Raw genomic sequence first — 19,872 nt, forward strand, 5'->3', positions numbered from 1 at the left:
TCCAGAAAAAACAAGCCACCATTTTGCTTCATCAGCAGAGAAATGAAAATGCTATAGCTCTTAGAATATAGCAATGCAGAAATAATTATTTTTCTCCTTCGCCTCATTGGGGGACACAGGACTGTGGGTGTATGCTTCTGCCGCCAGGAGGCTGACACTAAGAAAACGTGAAAAAAAAGTTAGCTCCTCCTCCATCGTATACACCCTGACACTGGCTACCAGAGACTCCAGTTTATGCTTAGTGTCTCAAGGAGGCACACCTCTGAGTCCTGTTCCTTTGGACTCCTTTTTTTTTCAACACTATGAATTGAAGGGGCGACGGATCCTTTTGAGGGTCCGATCTCCCCAAAACCATCAACGGGCAAGCACGTGTGATTCCATATCCACGTACCCTTTCCCGCTACGTGGGATTCTGCACCGGACTTGGCCCTGACCACCCTAAGGTATTTAGACCCTGGGCTGTACAGGTGCCCCTAGACGTCCGTGTTTCCCCCCGGATTTCTACACCCCTGCTCTGCTGCGGTGATAGATGGGGTGGTGGACGGTCCCTCTCCTTATCCTAGATAATGGAGATAGGGCTCCTGCACCGTCTTTTTTGCTTCCCCCCTCGCCCTGCTGGCATCTAACAATGGGGGGGCTCCTGACTGTGCGCTTTAGGTTTTACCTTACGCCCCTGGCATCTTGCGACGGCGGGGGCTCTCCAGTGCTGGGGGGGGATCCGTTGCCTGCGCCGTGTTCGGATTGTGCTGCGGCTCTGCAGCGCTCCTTTGCTGCCGACCCCTTTCTTTCGGCGGCCGTTTCTGCGGCGCTGTGGTGGGGTCTCGGTACCCGGCGCTGCGGTGCCGCCGATGCTGTGTTGCGGCCGGCGCTATGGTGCGGCGGCGCTACGTGCGGCTGGTGCCGCACTATCACCTCCAGGTGACCAGGTGGGCCAGGTCTCCAGAATGCTCGGGGACATCTTCGGGCAGCACAGGGCCCGGGCTTCCGCCCAGCAGACCGCGCCGTTAGGCTCCTCCCCTTCCGGCGCATCCACTTCCGGTTCCGCCCTTCCTCACTCGGGGGGGGGGAGAAATTGAGGTCCCGGCTTTAGGCCTACTACAGGCCGCAGCGCTGTTTGGCGGTCCCTCCCCCTGACATCGGCTCAAAGGGCTCTGAAGAAGATAAAAGCAGCATCCTTTTGTTCCGCAGAGTGCGTCTGGATCTGTCGCTACTTTCTTGGGGACACAGGACTGGGGTAAGTGCTTCTCCTTCCAGCTGGCTGAAGCAGTATTTTTTGTCCCAGTCTCTGGCCCCGGGTATAGCATTTACGGATCGTTATGTCTAGAAGAGTTAAGTCTCACACGGTTCTATTTACCGGTTGTGTAAATTGTCGTGCCCCATTCCCGCACGCCCAGAGTAATCGCCGCTGCGAGGCCTGTGACTCTGAACGCGCCCAGGAGCCCCCCTGCCAGCTCCCCAGCAATCCCTCCGGCTTCTGCCCCTCAGGATTCTGAGGCAGCTCCGCCAGAATGGGTCACGTCTTTGTCGCAAACGATGGCGTCCCTTACTGAAGCAATCAAATCCCTTCAGACCCCGGCAGTTTGGGCCAGCAGTCCATCTGTCTCGGAGAGGGCCTCGGGGTCTCAGGAGCCTCCGGCTTGCAGGGGCCGCGCTCGCACTAGACAGACGCGTGGAAAGCGGATTCGCACTGCGTCTCCCAGGCCCTCAGGTGCTTCCGCATCCTGGAGCTCTGTATCTCGTTCTCCTTCCCCTGCAGAGAGCGGGGAAGTTGAGACAGACTGAGTCTGAAGGGTCCCTTAATTTTGAGAATCCTTGTTTTCAGGAGTCGGTAGATAGCCTCATTGAGGTTGTCAATCAGTCCCTGGGAATAGAGGAAGAGCTTGCCTCATCCTCGGATCATAAGGTCTCGTTTAAGCGGGCAAAACGGGCCCACAGGGTATTCTCCTCTCATCCGGAATTTGAGGACCTGATTCGCCGTAACCGAGAACACCCGGACAAACGCTTTTCAGGGCCTAGGGCTCTGAAAGCTAGGTATCCCTTTGCTACTGAACTTTGTAGTAATTGGGCAGAAAATCCTGCTGTGGATCCTCCGGTGTCCCATTTAGCCTCTAATACATTGCTATCTCTCCCTAATGGCTCGGCAATTAAGGATCCTACGGATCGTCTTATTGAGAGCTTGGCTCGCTCCGTTTTCGAGGCTTCTAGTTCAGCGCTTTTCCCTTCCTTCGCGGCTACCTGGGTTACTAAGGCTATGATGTCTTGGTCAGAGTCGTTAACAAAGGCTCTTCAAGAGAGTGATTTGTCAGCAGAATTGGCGGAGATGTCATCTCAGATAGCTCTGGCTGGCAGTTATCTGATTAATGCATCTTTGGATGCTGCAGATTGTGCCTCTGCAGCGGCGGCTAATGCTATTGCTATTAGAAGGGCTCTCTGGCTAAGATCATGGCGGGCTGACTCTACTTCTAAAAAATCGCTTACTACTCTACCGTATCAGGGTGGTCGCTTGTTCGGTGAAAAACTGGATCAGCTGATTTCGGATTCCACAGGAGGGAAGAGTAAGTTTCTTCCTCAGCTGAGGATTAGACCGCCTTTTCGCCGCCAATTTCAGGCTCGTTTCAGACCCTTTCGCAATGCTAGATGGGCTCCAGCATCGAGTTCTGCTGCGCAGGGTCGACCCAATCAGGACCGAGACGTTCGGTTCCCCTATTCGGCCAACCAGGGGGGAAGAATGCGTTCCCAGTCAACTAGATCCAGAGGATCTAGGACTCAAAGGTTTTCGGCTAAGTGACTGGAGGCCTCCTCGGGGTTCCTCCAACAGAGTAGGCGGACGTCTTCTTTTGTTTCACCAGGTCTGGCTTCAGGTAATCCACGACCGGTGGGTGGGGGAGCTTGTATCTTCAGGTTACAAGATAGAGCTGGTCCGTCTACCTCCTCCCCGGTTCTTCCCATCCCGTCTTCCCAAGTCCGAGTCTCTCCGTCAAGACCTGTACAACTCCATAGAGACCCTTCGTCTCCGCAGAGTAATTTCTCCTGTTCCAAGGGAGGAAAGGTTTTGGGGCTTTTATTCCAATCTTTTTGTAGTCCCCAAAAATGATGGAACAGTCAGGCCTATTCTAGATCTAAAACTTTTTAACAGGTTTGTCCGCGTTCATCACTTTCGGATGGAATCCCTCAGGTCTGTCATCGCTTCGCTAGAAAAGGGAGAGTTTTTGGCCTCAATAGACATTCAAGACGCCTATCTACATATTCCCATCTTTCCACCTCATCAAAGATTTCTCCGGTTTGCCTTAAACGATCAGCACTTCCAATTCACGGCTTTACCCTTCGGGCTGGCCTCCGCCCCCAGGGTGTTCACAAAAGTCATGGCAACTGTAGTATCCATTCTGCACTCCCGGGGCATAGTTGTCCTGCCTTATCTAGACGATCTACTGATCAAAGGGGCGACTTTTCAATCTTGCAGGGAAAATGTCAGCATCACTCTGGACACCCTTTCTCGTCTAGGTTGGCTAATAAATTTAAGGAAGTCATCCCTTCAACCATCTCGGAGAATCTCTTTTTTAGGCATGATCTTCGACACCTCTCAAGCCCTTTCAATTCTCCCCCAGGACAAGGTCCTCGCCCTTCGGCAGGAAGTATGGAAGCTTCAACAACCGTACTCTCATACGATCCGGTCTTGCATGAGGGTGTTAGGAAAGATGGTTGCAACTATAGAGGCAGTTCCTTTTGCGCAGCTTCATCTTCGCCCTTCGCAAGCTATGCTGGCAGTGTGGAACAGAAATCCTTTCTCCCTCAACCGCAGATTCCGGTTGTCTCTCCAGGTCAGGCAGTCCCTCTCTTGGTGGCTAAACAGCTCATCACTCCTCGGGGAAGCCCTTTCCCCCAACCAATTGGCTAGTGGTCACAACAGATGCCAGTCTCCTGGGTTGGGGAGCAGTGTTCTTCCATCACACAGCTCAGGGGCTCTGGTCCCCTCAGGAATCAGCCCTCCCCATCAATCTCTTAGAGATCCAAGCAGTTCGGCTAGCCTTGCGACATTTCCACCATCTTCTGGCGGGTCGCCCTGTCCGAATTCAATCGGACAATGCCACAGCTGTGGCCTATATAAATCACCAGGGGGGCACTCGCAGCGAGGCAGCCATGCAGGAAGTAAAACAGATTCTGTTCCGGGCAGAGAGAAATCACTCTGATTTCGGCAGTCCACATTCCGGGCGAAGAGAACTGGGCGGCAGATTTCCTAAGCCGTCAGGGTCTAGCTTCCGGGGAATGGTCTCTCCATCCCGAGGTTTTTCTGCAGATATGCCATCGTTGGGGGACGCCAGACGTGGATCTAATGGCGTCCAAGGGCAATGCCAAGGTACCCAGATTTGTCTCTCGGTACCGAGATCCTCGGGCTATCGCGGTAGATGCGCTAGTACTGTCTTGGAACCAATTTCTCTTCCCTTATCTGTTCCCGCCTCTGGCTCTGCTCCCGAGAGTAATCAAGAAAATCAAGGCAGAGAGTACTGGCTATTCTGATCGCTCCGGATTGGCCTCGTCGGACCTGGAATGCAGACCTGGTGCAGCTTCTCGCCGGGGTTTCATGGCGGCTCCCCGATCGGCCAGATCTTCTTTCGCAAGGGCCGATCTACCACCAGAACTCAGGGGTCCTACGTTTGACGGCCTGGCCGTTGAATCTTGGGTTTTAACTCAGGCAGGGTTCTCCCAAGAGGTAGCAGATACTATGATCAGTGCACGTAAGACTGTTTCGGCCAGAATCTACCATCACACTTGGAAAGTTTTCCTTGCTTGGTGTAGAAAGCACGTGCTGCACCCTCTGCGTTTTTCCGTCCCAAACATTCTAGCCTTTCTTCAAACAGGCCTGGATTCCGGGCTTGCGCCAAGTACTCTTAAACGGCAGATCTCGGCCTTATCTGTCTTCTTTCAGCGCAGGATTGCTACTAATCTTCAGGTCAAAACTTTTTTCCAGGGTGTCGCTCATAAGGTCCCTCCTTATAAGACTCCTTTGGATGCTTGGGACCTTAATTTGGTCGCTCCTTTTGAGCCTCTTCAGGATATTTCCTTGACTCTCCTTTCCTGGAAAGTTGTATTTTTAGTGGCCATAACCTCCATAAGGCGGGTATCAGAGCTGGCAGCCCTCACCTGTCGTTCTCCCTTTCTTCATTTTCATCAGGACAAGGTAGTGCTCAGACCAGCACCGTCTTTTTTGCCGAAGGTTGTTTCCTCATTCCACATCAATGAGGATATTGTTCTGCCCTCTTTTTGTCCTGCGCCTACGCACCGTGTAGAAAAAGCTCTCCATACGTTGGATCTGGTGAGGGCACTGAGGAGGTAGGTTTCCCGAACGGCTCCTTTTCGCCAGACAGATGCTCTGTTTGTCCTTCCGGAAGGTCGCAGGAAGGGTTGTGCGGCCTCAAAATCCACCCTGGCCAGGTGGATACGGGCAACCATTCAGGAGGCCTATCGTACCAAGGGCATGATGGTTCCGGCTGGAATCAAGGCTCATTCCACTAGAGCAGTGGGGGCTTGCTGGGCGATTCGGCACCAGGCCTCAGCAGATCAGGTTTGTAGGGCTGCAACCTGGTCTAGTCTGCATACGTTTGTCAAACATTATAATGTCCACTCCCAGATCTCTGCGGATGCAAGTTTGGGTAGAAGGATTCTTCAAGCGGCGGTGGCGCACTTTTAGAGAATAATTATCCGAATAATTACTACTGGTGAGTTAATTTCCCTCCCTGGGACTGCTTTAGGACATCCCACCGTCCTGTGTCCCCCAATGAGGCGAAGGAGAAATAGGGATTTTTGTGTTACTCACCGTAAAATCCTTTTCTCCGAGACGCTCATTGGGGGACACAGCTCCCTCCCTGGTAGCCTGTTGGCTGCTTTGGCTGTATCTGTTTTTGTTAGTCAGTAGGATCTTTTCTAGACATAAGTTTTCCATATTTATGCTGTTATATCATTTTTTGTGTTTTGTTCTCCTACTGCTTTTTGCACCAAACTGGAGTCTCTGGTAGCCAGTGTCAGGGTGTATACGATGGAGGAGGAGCTAACTTTTTTTTTCACGTTTTCTTAGTGTCAGCCTCCTGGCGGCAGAAGCATACACCCACAGTCCTGTGTCCCCCAATGAGCGTCTCGGAGAAAAGGATTTTACGGTGAGTAACACAAAAATCCCTATTTTTCTATAAAAGTTTTTTTGTAAAAGCAGCAAAATATAAAAAAAATTCTCTTAATGTGATATCATCGTAATCGTACCAACCAGAAAAATAAAGCTGTCTTCTCACTTTCACCATGTGGTGAACAGCATAAAAAGAAAAGTCTGAATTTCTGTCTTTTGTTCATTCTGCCTGCCAAAAATCAGAATAGAGAATGATCAAAAAATGGCATGTGCCCGAAAGTGGTACCAATAAAAACGGCAACTCGTCCCGCAAAAACAAAGCCCTTACTTGACTCTGTTGGCAGAAATATACAAAATTATGGCTCTCAAAATATGGTGATGCAAAAAAATTGTCTTTAAGGCTATGTGCATATGTAGGAAAAGAGGTGCAGAATTTTCTGCACAAAATCTGCATCTCCTGGCAGAATCCGCAGCTGCGGATTTGCCGTGGATTTTGTGCGGTTTTTATGCGGAATTTCTGCGGATTTTGCCACTGCGAATTTTTAACATGGAGGGGTGCAGAAACGCTGCAGATCCGCACAAAAGAAGTGACATGCACTACTTTGAAATCCGCAGCAATTCCGCACTGATTTCCATCTGCACAGCTTTTTTTTTTTTCGTTACACTGGCTGCCCATTCATTACAGGATACAATTCAAAGTACTTGTTCTCACTCACAAAGCTCTCCACAGTGCGGCACCCCCATACATCCCCTCCCTCATTTCTGTCTATCGGCCTAACCGACCTCTGCGCTCTGCAACTGACTTTCGACTAACCTCTGCACTAATCCGTACCTCCCACTCCCGACTCCAAGACTTCTCCCGTGCTGCGCCAATCCTCTGGAATGCTCTACCCCAAGATATTAGGACCATCCACAATTTGCATAGTTTTAGGCGCTCGCTCAAAACACATTTGTTCAGAGCGGCCTATCACATTCAGTAATCAGTCATGTTATGTTTGTGTGTGTGTGTGGCCCATTCACTATCTCAATCTATCCCCCACCCCCTGAAGATGGCTGGACCATCATTGTAAATACAACATTGTAAATACACACTTGTACTTTGTATCTCCCCCACCTCATTGTAGATTGTAAGCTCTCACGAGCAGGGTCGTCTTGTTTCGCTTTAATTATTGTATTGTTAACGTTGTTACTTATGACTGTTGTTTGAAACTGTTTAACTGTAAAGCGCTGCGGAATATGTTGGCGCTATATAAATAAAGATTATTATTATTTCCATTGAATAGCATTGTACTGTACATCACAGTGCGAATCTGCAGCGTTTCTGCGCGGAAAAATCCACTGCGGGTCCGCAGCAAATCTGCATCGTGTGCACATAGCATTAGTGTGTGTGACAGCATCCAAACATAAAAAAAAATATATAAATCTGGTATCGCTCTAATCGCCCCGCCCCGCGGAATAAAGTTGTCTGATCACTTATACTTCACATGGAGCAGCGTAGAAAAATAAATCTTAACCTGCTGTTGATTTGTTCATTCTGCCTCCCAAAGATCGCAGTAAGACTATGCTCACATTTATCCTGTGCTCTACACTGAGCACACACCAGGGTTTCCACGTTATTCTCTGAATTGCGTGATTCAAGTTGGAACCCCCAGCAAAAGATTCCCTATAAATGAGGCAGATGGAGACACTGGACGCCATCTGGCTTATAATCTGGCGCTGTCAGTCTTTTTAAGCGCGCATAAAAGTGCTGTTGACCAGTTTTGTGCACTTTTGTAAATGATGCCGCTGAACAGAGGTCAGGTGCAGTCCAGAGTAAGTCTGCTGCCTCATTTATAGTAAATTGATCCCTTGGGGGTTTCATCTGAATCACGTCATTTGGATATTTCAGTGGAAACCCCAAAGGAAGTGCTCAGCGTAGAGTGCATGATAAATGTGATCCAAAATATTATAAATTTCTACGACACACACGTCAATATGATCACCACACGCTTAGATGAATTCATTGAGAGTTTAGTTTGTAAAATGGGGTCACTTATGGATGTTCTGCTGTTTTGGCACCTATGGGGCTTTGCCGATGTAACATGGCACCCTCAAACATTCCAGCAAAATGTGGACTGTAGTATGTGCCTTCAAAAGAAGTTTTTGACCACATATAGAGTATTTTTGGGGCAAAACCAACATTGTGTGGGAAAGGCGTATCTTTTATTTCATCACGCAGCGTTATAAAATTTTGATTTAGCCCCAAATGCTAAATTTTGGGCTAATTCAACATTTATTCTTTAAGGAGCTGCCAGAAAAAGCCGAGCTCGGCAGCCACATAGAGAATGGAGCGGCTGGCAGGTATGCGCACTACCAATCCATTCTAATGGGGATAAAAGCTTCCCGTTCCTCTAATTGGTGTGGGTGACAGCAGTTGGTCCTCCTCTGATCAATGGTTATCAACTATCTGGTGAATAAGTGTTTTTATCTGACTACTCTATTTATGAGAACTGTATATCACTAAGAGTGTAATAACTAGTACATATTGTAAATTTGCTGTGTAATTGATTTTGCACACGGGATTTAATAAACTGCTTTGTCCTTTTATTTTTCAGACCCTTTTAGAAGCCATAACAGTTGGCATTGCAGGTAACACATTGATATCTCTTAGTCATTGTCAGTGACCATTATTTTGTTTTTCTTATGTCTTCAATAATTTAATCCTATTTTTTTCCCATCTTTAGTAACCTTCTATGATGTGGCAGTGGTTCTTCAGGCTTTTATATTGACAACCGCTGTTTTCTTTGGTCTCACGGCATTTACATTCCAGTCAAAGAGGGACTTTAGCAAGCTTGGAGCTGGGTACGTTTCTATTCCTGCATTACTGAAATACATACCTACGAAAATAATGTATGCGATTATAAACATTGGTGTCTGTGTGATCAAAGGAGTCATACGAAGGCAGGGTAAACTGGTTCTAGTTCTACACATGTAATTAAACTTGGGCATGTTCACACGCAGCGTTATTGCAGCATTATTTATTTTTTTGCTGTCTCTGTACATACAAGGACTGGTATGTGCCTGTGAGGTTTTGCAACCCCTCCTCTGTGCAGGCAGTGACCACAGGAAAGTTCACAGCAAAACGTGTATAATGTCCCAACTCGCACAGTGCACATCACGCGGTATCCTCCGGATCGCAGCCGGGAAAGCAAAGACAGTCCGTGACCTGTTGCCGTGGTCGACTGTACCGCCGTGTACGCTGAGGGTGCCAGGCCTTTTGACTTCGCTTGGCCCTGTGTTGCCTCACACAGGTAGAGCTCTGCAGAGCCTTCTGCTCTGGCTGCTTGCAAGACCAAAACTGACACACCCAACCCTCTGCTGCAGGGATTTTTACAAAAAGAACCCACTGGCCACATGGAAAACCCGGGGCCGGGGATGAATCTGACTGCCCCACTACCATCCTGTAGTCCATTTAAAAGATAAAAGCCCAGAGCAGGTTTTCTTAAATCTACCTTGCATAAATAGCTTGTCCAAGATCAACACTTACTTCTGCATTGCTATGCCTGTGACTGCAATGCACTCCTACGGTCTCCATATGCTTCTGTGCGCATCCTGGGGGACACATAGCGACCCTTGCATATAACACCGGTCACTGCCTCACTATATATGTATATATGTTTGTATGTATATACTGTATGTATATATGTGTACTTCGATACTTAGTGCATATCAGAGCACTCCGATGTAAACTCAAGTAGAGGGTACTTGCACTCAACACTAATGATGACTTAATGTTATCAAATTCTGTGTAGTAGCTTTTGGGTTTGAAATCCTTACTATACCCCTGGATAAAAATCCTTGAAGGGTGGTTTTTTGAAATGGGGTAACTTGTGGGGTGGTCCACTGTTTAGGTACATCAGAGGCTCTCCAAATTCAACATGGTGTCTGTTCTCGATTACAGCCATTTTTCCGTTCAATAAGTAAAACAGTGCTCCTTCCCTTCCGAGCCCTGTTGTGCGCCCAAATAATAGTTTTCCCCCACATATGGGGTATCGGCATGCTCAGGAGAAATTTTAAAACAAATTTTGGTGTTCATTTTTTCCTTCCGCATTCCTTTAATTCCTGTGAAGCACCTGAAGGGTTAATAAACTTCTTGAATGTGTTTTTTGAAGGGTGTAATTTTTAGAATGGTGTCACTTTTGGGTATTTTCTGTCACATAGCCGCCCCCCACCCCTCCAAAGTCACTTGAAATGTGTGGTCCCTAAAAAGAATGAAAAAAAAAAAAAAAAAACACATAAATCTGGAGTGTCTAAGTGGTGTGCGCCTCCTTGCACTACACCTGAAATCTTAATCCAGTCAGCTACTGGAGAGTGCTTTCTAGCATAGAGAATGCTAAAGCTCGTCTTGAATTGGATGAGCTATGGCTATGCTCTTCATAGCTGTTTGATGGTGATGGCGCTAATGCAGCAAATTAGCAGACAGCCATGAGCTGCACATCACGGGTCTACATGTGACTCCTGAGCCACCGTTGGGGACCTCTGATAAAGAAGGTGCTTTGAAATGGTTAATAAATGGTTCCCACTCTTGGAGGGATTGTTGTGACGCAGAATGTTTTCTGCCACCTTTGTGGCAATGTTATACTTATATACTCTTTAGAAGTATAATTAGAAACTAAACAATTACATAGTTTAGGATTAGGATTTTTTTTGTTTGGAGATTGTATTATTTGTATTTTGTCAAATGTTAATAATTTTCTATGAAAAGATACTTTAGAAAAAGAGTAACCAGCCATCCAAAATAAATAGATTCAATTTATTGTTGCAGGCTCTTTGCTGGTCTGTGGATTTTGGTCATAGCTGGATTTTTAAGGGTGAGTAAAGGGGTCTCTGAAATAAAAATCGCCATGTAAAATGTATCTGTGCACTTCGTTCACAATTCATTCCTATTCACTTCAATGGAGTTTAGTTGTACTACTAAAAACAACCTTTAGGCTATGTGCACACGTTGCGGTTTGGGGTGCAGAATTTTCCGCACAAAATCCGCATCTCCTGCCAGAAAACGCAAGTGCGGATTTTATGCAGATTTTGTGTGTTTTTGTTGCGGAATTTATGTGGATTTTGTGCGGATTTTCTGCGTTTTTTTACCCCTGCAGATTTCTATAATGGAAGGGGTCAGAAACGCTGCAGTAACGCACAAAAGAAGTAGCATGCTACTTCTTTTGATCCGCAGCGGTTTTTATGCGGATTTTTCCGCACCATTAGCACACCTTTTTATTTTTCCAATTGATTTACATTGTACTTTAAACCCCGTTGCGGAACTGCAGCATTTCTGCGCGGAAAATCCACTGCGGATCCACACTAATTCCGCATCGTGCGCACATAGCCTTAGACTAGTCTGGCACTGTTGAAAGAAAGCAGAGAGTTGTTTTGTGACGTATTTTACACTGGAGAACGGTTCCTTCTTGTAACATGGGGAAAGATATACGGTATATATTTTCATTTTTACATTTTTTTTTTTTTTTTTTTTTAAATCTGTTAACAAAAAAAGTATTTAAGGGGTAGTGCCACCACAAAGAATACTTTTAGTTAAGCAGAAAAATGTGTAAACAAATGGTTTTTGTAGTTTAGTTATTTAAAAATGTTATGCTCCGTTCAAAAAATAACAACCTTTCATCTTCTGCAATGGGCCCCATGGCGTTATTTCGTCTGCGAGCTTTATCCGTCCATCCGTGAGTCTGAGCAGGTGGCCGCGCATGTGCAGTTCCTGTCAACATAAAAAAAAAAAAAAAAATTCCTCCACCTCCAGTGTGTGCAAAGTATGTGAGAAGCTTCCAGAATGCTGGGAAGCGAGTGCAGTGATAGCAGACACTTCCCGCACTCACACAGGTCTGACAGCTGGGTGACACCGTTCCGCTTCACCTGTGCGCGCTTTCAGGGCTGTGTGAGCGTGATTGCAGACAGATGCTCCCCAAGCTGACACAGGTCTGACAGCGAACATAGGATGCAGAATGCTGAGGTGTGTGCTGTGATTGTTGACAGGCGCTCGTGCACTCACAACTCTGTCAGCTAAGTGAAATCAGTCTGCTCCACCTGCGAGCTATGTCAGACCTGTGTGAGTGCAGGAAATGTCTGTTATCACTGCACACACTTCCCAGCATTCTGCATCCTATGTTCGCTGTCAGACCTGGGTGAGTGCGGGAAGTGTCTGCTATTTCTGCACTCGCTTCCTAGCATTCTGCATCCTATGTTCGCTGTCAGACCTGTGTCAGCATGGGGAGCATCTGTCTGCAATCACACTCACACAGCTCTGACAGAGAGCACAGGTGAAGCAGAACGGTCTCACCGAACTGTCAGACCTGTGTGAGTGTGGGAAGTGTCTGCTATCACTGCACACACTTCCCAGCATTCTGCATCCTATGTTCGCTCTCAGACCTGTGTGAGTGCGGGAAGTGTCTGCTATCACTGCACTCGCTTCCCAGCATTCTGCATCCTATGTTCGCTCTCAGACCTGTGTGAGTGCGGGAAGTGTCTGCTATCACTGCACTCGCTTCTCAGCATTCTGCATCCTATGTTCGCTGTCAGACCTATGTGAGTGCGGGAAGTGTCTGCTATCACTGCACACACTTCTCAGCATTCTGCATCCTATGTTCGCTGTCAGACCTATGTGAGTGCGGGAAGTGTCTGCTATCACTGCACTCGCTTCCCAGCATTCTGCATCCTATGTTCGCTCTCAGACCTATGTGAGTGCGGGAAGTGTCTGCTATCACTGCACACACTTCCCAGCATTCTGCATCCTATGTTCGCTGTCAGACCTGTGTGAGTGCGGGAAGTGTCTATCACTGCACACACTTCCCAGCATTCTGCATCCTATGTTCGCTGTCAGACCTATGTGAGTGCGGGAAGTGTCTGCTATCACTGCACTCGCTTCCCAGCATTCTGCATCCTATGTTCGCTGTCAGACCTGTGTGAGTGCGGGAAGTGTCTGCTATCACTGCACACACTTCTCAGCATTCTGCATCCTATGTTCGCTGTCAGACCTATGTGAGTGCGGGAAGTGTCTGCTATCACTGCACTCGCTTCCCAGCATTCTGCATCCTATGTTCGCTGTCAGACCTATGTGAGTGCGGGAAGTGTCTGCTATCACTGCACTCGCTTCCCAGCATTCTGCATCCTATGTTCGCTGTCAGACCTATGTGAGTGCGGGAAGTGTCTGCTATCACTGCACTCGCTTCCCAGCATTCTGCATCCTATGTTCGCTGTCAGACCTGTGTGAGTGCGGGAAGTGTCTGCTATCACTGCACACACTTCTCAGCATTCTGCATCCTATGTTCGCTGTCAGACCTATGTGAGTGCGGGAAGAGTCTGCTATCACTGCACTCGCTTCCCAGCATTCTGCATCCTATATTCGCTGTCAGACCTATGTGAGTGCGGGAAGTGTCTGCTATCACTGCACTCGCTTCCCAGCATTCTGCATCCTATGTTCGCTGTCAGACCTATGTGAGTGCGGGAAGAGTCTGCTATCACTGCACTTGCTTCCCAGCATTCTGCGTCCTATGTTCGCTCTCAGACCTGTGTGTGTGAGTGCGGGAAGTGTCTATCACTGCACACACTTCTCAGCATTCTGGGAGCGCAGAGAGCTTTTTGCGTACGTTGCACACACTATGGAAGGTGGAGGAACATTTGTTTAGACTTTCTGCTTAATTAAATGTATCATTTATGGTGGCACAACCCCTTTTAAGGTTCAATGATTAAAGTCTTTTTCATTTTCTACTTTACAGAGATGTAGTCATTTTGTTTAATTGAAGAAAATCGACATTAACCTCCATCTTTACAGGGACCGCTTAAAGGGAATCTATCACCAGAATTTCACCCCCAAAATTATTTGAATCTATAGCTCTCTGAGACAATTCCAGCAACACCTTTACATGACCAGTCCATTCTTCAGTTACTGAGAAATGAAGGGCTCCTTTGTCTGAAGTCACACCGCTTAGTGGCTTTCAGTCAAGCAGGAGGGGTCACTAGCTGGGAAGTAGAGTGGAAGTGACAATTCAAATGCTGATTTCTCAGGAATGGAGGATCAGATTGACCATGTACAGGTATTCCTGGAGTTGTCTTTGAAAGAGCTACGTGCACTTTTTAATAGTTTTGGGGACGGTGAAATGCTTCTGGCAGATTCAGTTTTAAAGTGACTGCCCCAAGGGCAAAGTTAAAGGAACCTGAACTATAGATCAGGCAGCATGTATCAGTCACTATTTTTATACTCAGTCTCAGCTAGATGTGTGACTCTGAAATGCTGCCGCGTTTCAGAGAAAAACATGCCTTCATAGCCACTAAGAACCAAGCCAGCAGCTTCTCCCACCCTGTTTGTGATGGGAACATAGATATATGTTACAAAGATCCTTTCGGAAGAATGTTAACTATCTCTGAATTCTGTCTTCACAGCTTTTCTTTTATAGCGAGACTATAGAACTAGTCATGGCTGCAGGCGGAGCATTACTCTTCTGTGGGTTCATCATCTATGATACACATGTGCTAATGCACAAACTATCCCCGGAGGAGCATATCCTAGCTGCTATCAACCTCTACCTTGATATAATTAATCTCTTCTTACATCTTCTTCGTCTGCTACAGGCTCTTAACAAGAAGTAAATCTCATTATTCTGGTGTTATGGCATCTATGGAGTGTTATTTTTCCCAGTATTTTGCGCAACATCTCCATTCAAAAAGTATGCTCATTTATAGGGGAGTCCTCTTAAAGAAAATGTATTAAAAATTCCGGATTAAGTATTTGATGCAATCCTATACAATACATGAATAACCAGAAAAAAACAAGTACCTGGTCAGATATCATGTAAATTCAGATATCCAGGTAGTATACAACACTGTTCTTTTACCTATGACTTCTGAGAATTCCTTACAAATGGTTGAACTGGTCTAATCACCAGCATGGCTTTTCTCTCCTAATGCCCCAACATGGTTGTCTTCAAAATGTGGTTTCTTCTTCACCAGGTAGTTGTTCTGCTTTCGCCATGGGCAGTTTTCTGTTCACATGCAGTGTGATATTGGCTATTCATAGCGTTCAGCAGCTATCCTCCCATGGCTCCATTTTCCTGGCAGTAGTACACTACTCCTCAAGGTGGATAAGTCATTGTGCCGTTTTTTTCTTCATAACATTCCTCCCACTTCACCTAGAATGTGTCCTGCAGTCAGTAATATTACATGTGTTAACACTGACTCCACACAAGCTCATAGGCGAGCAGTGAGTACTATAATGTATTCTAATCTAGGGCTCTGGAATGCCCAGCACCATTCCTTCTGACCATTTGTTCTTTAAATTACTTGTGCTGTGGCACCTGTACTGCCTCTATGCCTTCATTGTATCCTCTCTGTACCACATCCCCAGTCACTGACATCTTGCGGAGAATCCCAAGTCCTGCCCCCTGCATGGAGGGCTGTGCTTTACACATGGGCTATCTTCTGTTAAAGGGAACCTGTCACCCCCAAAATTGAAGGTGAGCGAAGCCCACTAGCATCAGGGGCTTATCTACAGCATTCTGTAATGCTGTAGATAAGCCCACGATGTATCCTGAAAGATGAGAAAAAGAGGTTAGATTATACTCACCCAGGGGTGGTCCGGTACGATGGGCGTCGCGGTCCGATCCAGGGCCTCCCATCTTACGATGACGTTTTCTTGTATTCACGCTGCGGCTCCGGCGCGGGCGTACTTTGCCTGCCCTGTTGAGGGCAGAGCTAAGTACTGCAGTGCGCAGGCGCCAGGAAAGGTCAGAGAGGCCCAGCGCACTGCAGTACTTTACTCTGCACCCAACAGGGCAGACAAAGTATGCCTGCGCCGGAGCCGCAGCGTGAATACAAGAGGACGTCATTGTAAGAAGATGGGAGGCCCCGGACCGGACTGCAACGCCTATCGGACCGGACCGCCCCTGGGTGAGTATAATCTAACCTCTTTTTCCCATCTTTCAGGATACATCGTGGGCTTATCTACAGCATTCCAGAATGCTGTAGATAAGCCCCTGATGCTGGTGGGCTTAGCTCACCTTCGATTTTGGGGGTGACTAGTTCCCTTTAAGGCAGGAAACCTGTGCATTGAACACCAGCAGTGAGTAATGAGCTTTAGATGACATCTCCTCCTGTGACAGCTCAGGAACACAGCAGCATTTTTTCTTAATTTTTAACCATCTTTACAACGTTTTTAATAATCAGTGTTGCTGGAAATTAACTTTTAATTATTCACGCTGTTTTCTATATATACTTGGACTACAGCTTTTCTAATTTCCTTTCATTAGCTGCCCTTTTTGAAGAGCTAATTTCGTGGGTCACATGAACCTTTGACATTTAGGCACTACTTTCTGCAGGAGTCAGATCCATCACTTATCTGGATACCGGATTTTGACAGTGAGAGGAGCATGTCACTCTGCGCCTGATGAGGGAGGAGTTTATGTAAAATGCTTGTTCTCTATATTGATCCTGCTGATGCTTTGGAGCAGCCGGTCCCTTCAATTGACAAGTGGTGTTATGGTCATTAGAAATCACGTTGTAGATCATGTCAGGTAAAGAGGCTTACGCTTCATAATAAGGGCAGGGTCTGTGCAGAAGACAGTGAATTATGTCCTCTGATGATGCTGTGGAGCGCAATTTATAACTTCTACAATTTCCTTTTGAATGATAATGCTTGTCAATTGAAGGAACCAGCGCTCCAAAGCATCGCAGGGTCAGTCTGCAGCAGTTTCATTGTGACATGGCAGCTGAGCCACCATTCACTTAAGTGGATCTGAACTATAATCCTATGGAAAAGTCTGGTGCTGTTCATGAAGGTGAATGGGACTGATTTTTTTTCCGAGGCATATTCTATTAATTAGCAAAGAAATGAGATTTACAAATGTAAACAAAATTTAAAGCAGTGATTAACATTCAACATACAAATCCTCCTATGAATAAAAAACAAAACAAAAGCTAGGCTTTTATGATCTTTAAAATCCAGGAGATAAAAGTCCATAAATGACATTCTAAAGACCAAGAATACATTGCTTTGTATATGTCGGAAATGGAAAAAATGTACTCCTGGACACTTACGTCTAGAACAAATACTTATAACATATACTTAAAAGAGGACCTGGCTCCTGTCAGAAACAGGCAATGTTTTTACTTGGTGTAAATCCCGCTGAGGTGATTCTGTCATAGTTTATTTTTTATTCCTGTGATGTATTCCTGAGTTAAGTATTAAGTATGATAAAACTAGAACAGAAAAAATTATGCTAATACGTATATCTAAAAATAATCAAAGAACACATATTTGGTATTGACACGTCCACATCTTAGAATAGGGCCATGCAAAAACAATTTTTTCTGATTAAAATTATTGTGTAAAAGCAGCAAAACATAGAAAAACTATATGCATGTGGTATTGATGTAATCTTATTGACCCAGTGATTAAAGCAGTCTTATCCTGTTTACCACATGATGAACGGCGTAAAGGCGTAAAACGCATAAAAAAATCCTAAATCGCATGACCAAAATTATGTACGCCAAAATAGTACCAAGAAAAACTTCAATCCTGCAAAACACCAGCCCCCACACAACTGTTGGCAGAAAAAATAACAGCTCTCAAAAATATGGTGATGCAAAAAAAAATTTTTTAACAAAAAGTAAGTTTTCTACATTTGGTATTGCTGTAATCAGAATGATCCGAAGAAGCCTTCTGATCACCTACATTGCACGGTGAATGTAAAAAATAAAAGCAATTCTTGAACTGTTGTTGATTTGTTCATTCTGTCTTCCAAATGTCACAGTAAGGCTCGGTTCACATGTATTATGAGCTGTATGCAGAGCACTTACATTGAGGTTTCCAAGTAAACCTCTGAAAAAGACAAAATCCCTGATGCGTTTAGATGGGAACCAGGATGTAAGTGCTCAGTGGAGAGCACAGGATAAATGTGAACAGAGCCATAAAAGTGATGCAAAATGTTAATGCTAAAAGCTTCAACTCAAGCCTGTCATCTCTTAAAGGGAACCTGTCACTCCCCCCCAAGCGTTTGTAGCTAAAAGAGCCACCTTGTGCTGCACTAATGCTGCATTCTGACAAGGTGGCTCTTTTAGTTCGGGTCCCTGGCACTGTTGCAATAATTGCTTTTGAAATTTGTCCCTCATACCTCGAAATTCCCAGGGGGGCAGGTCTTTCCCCCTAATCCAGACGCCTCACAGCTGTCACTCATGGCCTCTGCCTGTCGGGCGTTGCCTCCTCTTCCTTGATTAGCGTCCCCGGCACCTGCACTGTTATTTTTTTTTTTTTTTCGTCGGGCATGCGCAGTTGCGCTGCCCTTCGAACTTACAGCGCAGGCGCCGGGGACGCTAATGAAGTGACGGCTGGGAGGCGTCTGGATTAGGGGGGAAAGACCTGCTCCTCTGGCGATTTCACGGTATGAGGGACAAATTTCAAAAGCGATAATTGCAGCTGTGACAGGGACCCAAACTAAAAGAACCACCTTGTCAGAATGCAGCATTAGTGCAGCACAAGGTGGCTCTTTTAGTTACAAACGCCTGGGGGGGGGGGGTGACAGGTACCCTTTAACAAAAATATAGGCAGTGTCCACATTATTGATCGTATAAGGGTATGTGCACACGTTGCGGATTTAGCTGCGGATCCGCAGCACATTTGGTCCTGCGGATCCATAGCAGTTTTCCATGCGGTGTACAGTACCATGTAAACCTATGGAAAACCAAATCCGCTATGCACATGCTGCAGAAAATTCCTCACAGAAACGCAGCGGTTAATTTTCCGCAGCATGTCAATTCTTTGTGCGGAAACCGCAGCGTTTTTACACCTGTTTAATTATAGGAATCTGCAGGTATAAAAACGCAAGCAAAATCCGCAGAAAACCTGCAGGGAAGCCACAGGTAAAACGCAGGTCATTTTACCTGCCGATTCTGCAAAATCCGCCCAGAAAAATCTGCAATGGAATCCGCAACTTGTGCACATACCCTAAAAGCTCAGAAAAAACATGATGGCTTACCCACGAAAGAAATCCAGCAAATTCTGCGCTCTTAAACCTAAATGCCCCACTGCCTATAGCATCGGGGGTTTCTACTGTTCTGATACTTGCGAGATCTGCAAATGAAGTCTGCAATCTATTCTAGGAAAATCTGAGCTCCATACCCAGGTTTGCCTTCTGGCCAAACAGTACTGCACAGTCACAAATGGAGTATTGCCAAGAGAAATTGTGCAACAAATTTTGGAGCAATTTTTACCTATTTGCCCTTGTGAAAATGGAAAACCTGAGGCTAAAACTTCATTTTAGTGTTAAAAATGTATTTATTTTTTCTTCACTGCCCAATAGTACAGTGTGTGCAGAATTATTAGGCAAGTTGTATTTTGATCACATGATACTTTTTATACATAGGGGTGTTGTCTAATGACATCAAAACCCTATATAAGGTGTGCTTAATTATTAGGCAACTTCCTTTCCTTTGGCAAAATGGGTCAGAAGAGAGATTTGACGGGCTCTGAAAAGTCCAAAATTGTGAGAGGTCTTGCAGAAGGATGCAGCAGTCTTGAAATTGCCAAACTTTTGAAGCGTGGTCACGGAACAATCAAGCGTTTCATGGCAAATAGCCAACAGGGTTGCAAGAAGCGTGTTGGGCAAAAAAGGTGCAAAATAACTGCCCATGAATTGAGGAAAAGCGTGAAACTGCCAAGATGCCATTTGCCACCAGTTTTGCCATATTTCAGAGCTGCAACGTTACTGGAGTAACAAAAAGCACAAGGT

At 46.1% G+C, this 19,872-nt stretch overlaps 1 protein-coding gene across 1 annotated transcript in view; it reads left to right on the top strand.

Moving 5' to 3' along the window:
- Positions 1-17,858, top strand: part of TMBIM4 (transmembrane BAX inhibitor motif containing 4) — a 56,016-nt gene extending 38,158 nt beyond the window's left edge. The window contains exons 4-7 of the mRNA XM_069764692.1: positions 8,707-8,740; positions 8,836-8,953; positions 10,917-10,962; positions 14,534-17,858. Of these exons, the coding sequence (XP_069620793.1) occupies positions 8,707-8,740; positions 8,836-8,953; positions 10,917-10,962; positions 14,534-14,740 (405 nt within the window). The 3' untranslated portion in view covers positions 14,741-17,858. The remainder of the gene's footprint in view (positions 1-8,706; positions 8,741-8,835; positions 8,954-10,916; positions 10,963-14,533) is intronic.
- The last annotated feature ends 2,014 nt before the right edge of the window (positions 17,859-19,872 follow it).

The sequence above is a fragment of the Ranitomeya imitator genome, chromosome 4 (genome assembly GCF_032444005.1).
Source record: "Ranitomeya imitator isolate aRanImi1 chromosome 4, aRanImi1.pri, whole genome shotgun sequence".
Taxonomy (NCBI): domain Eukaryota; kingdom Metazoa; phylum Chordata; class Amphibia; order Anura; family Dendrobatidae; genus Ranitomeya; species Ranitomeya imitator.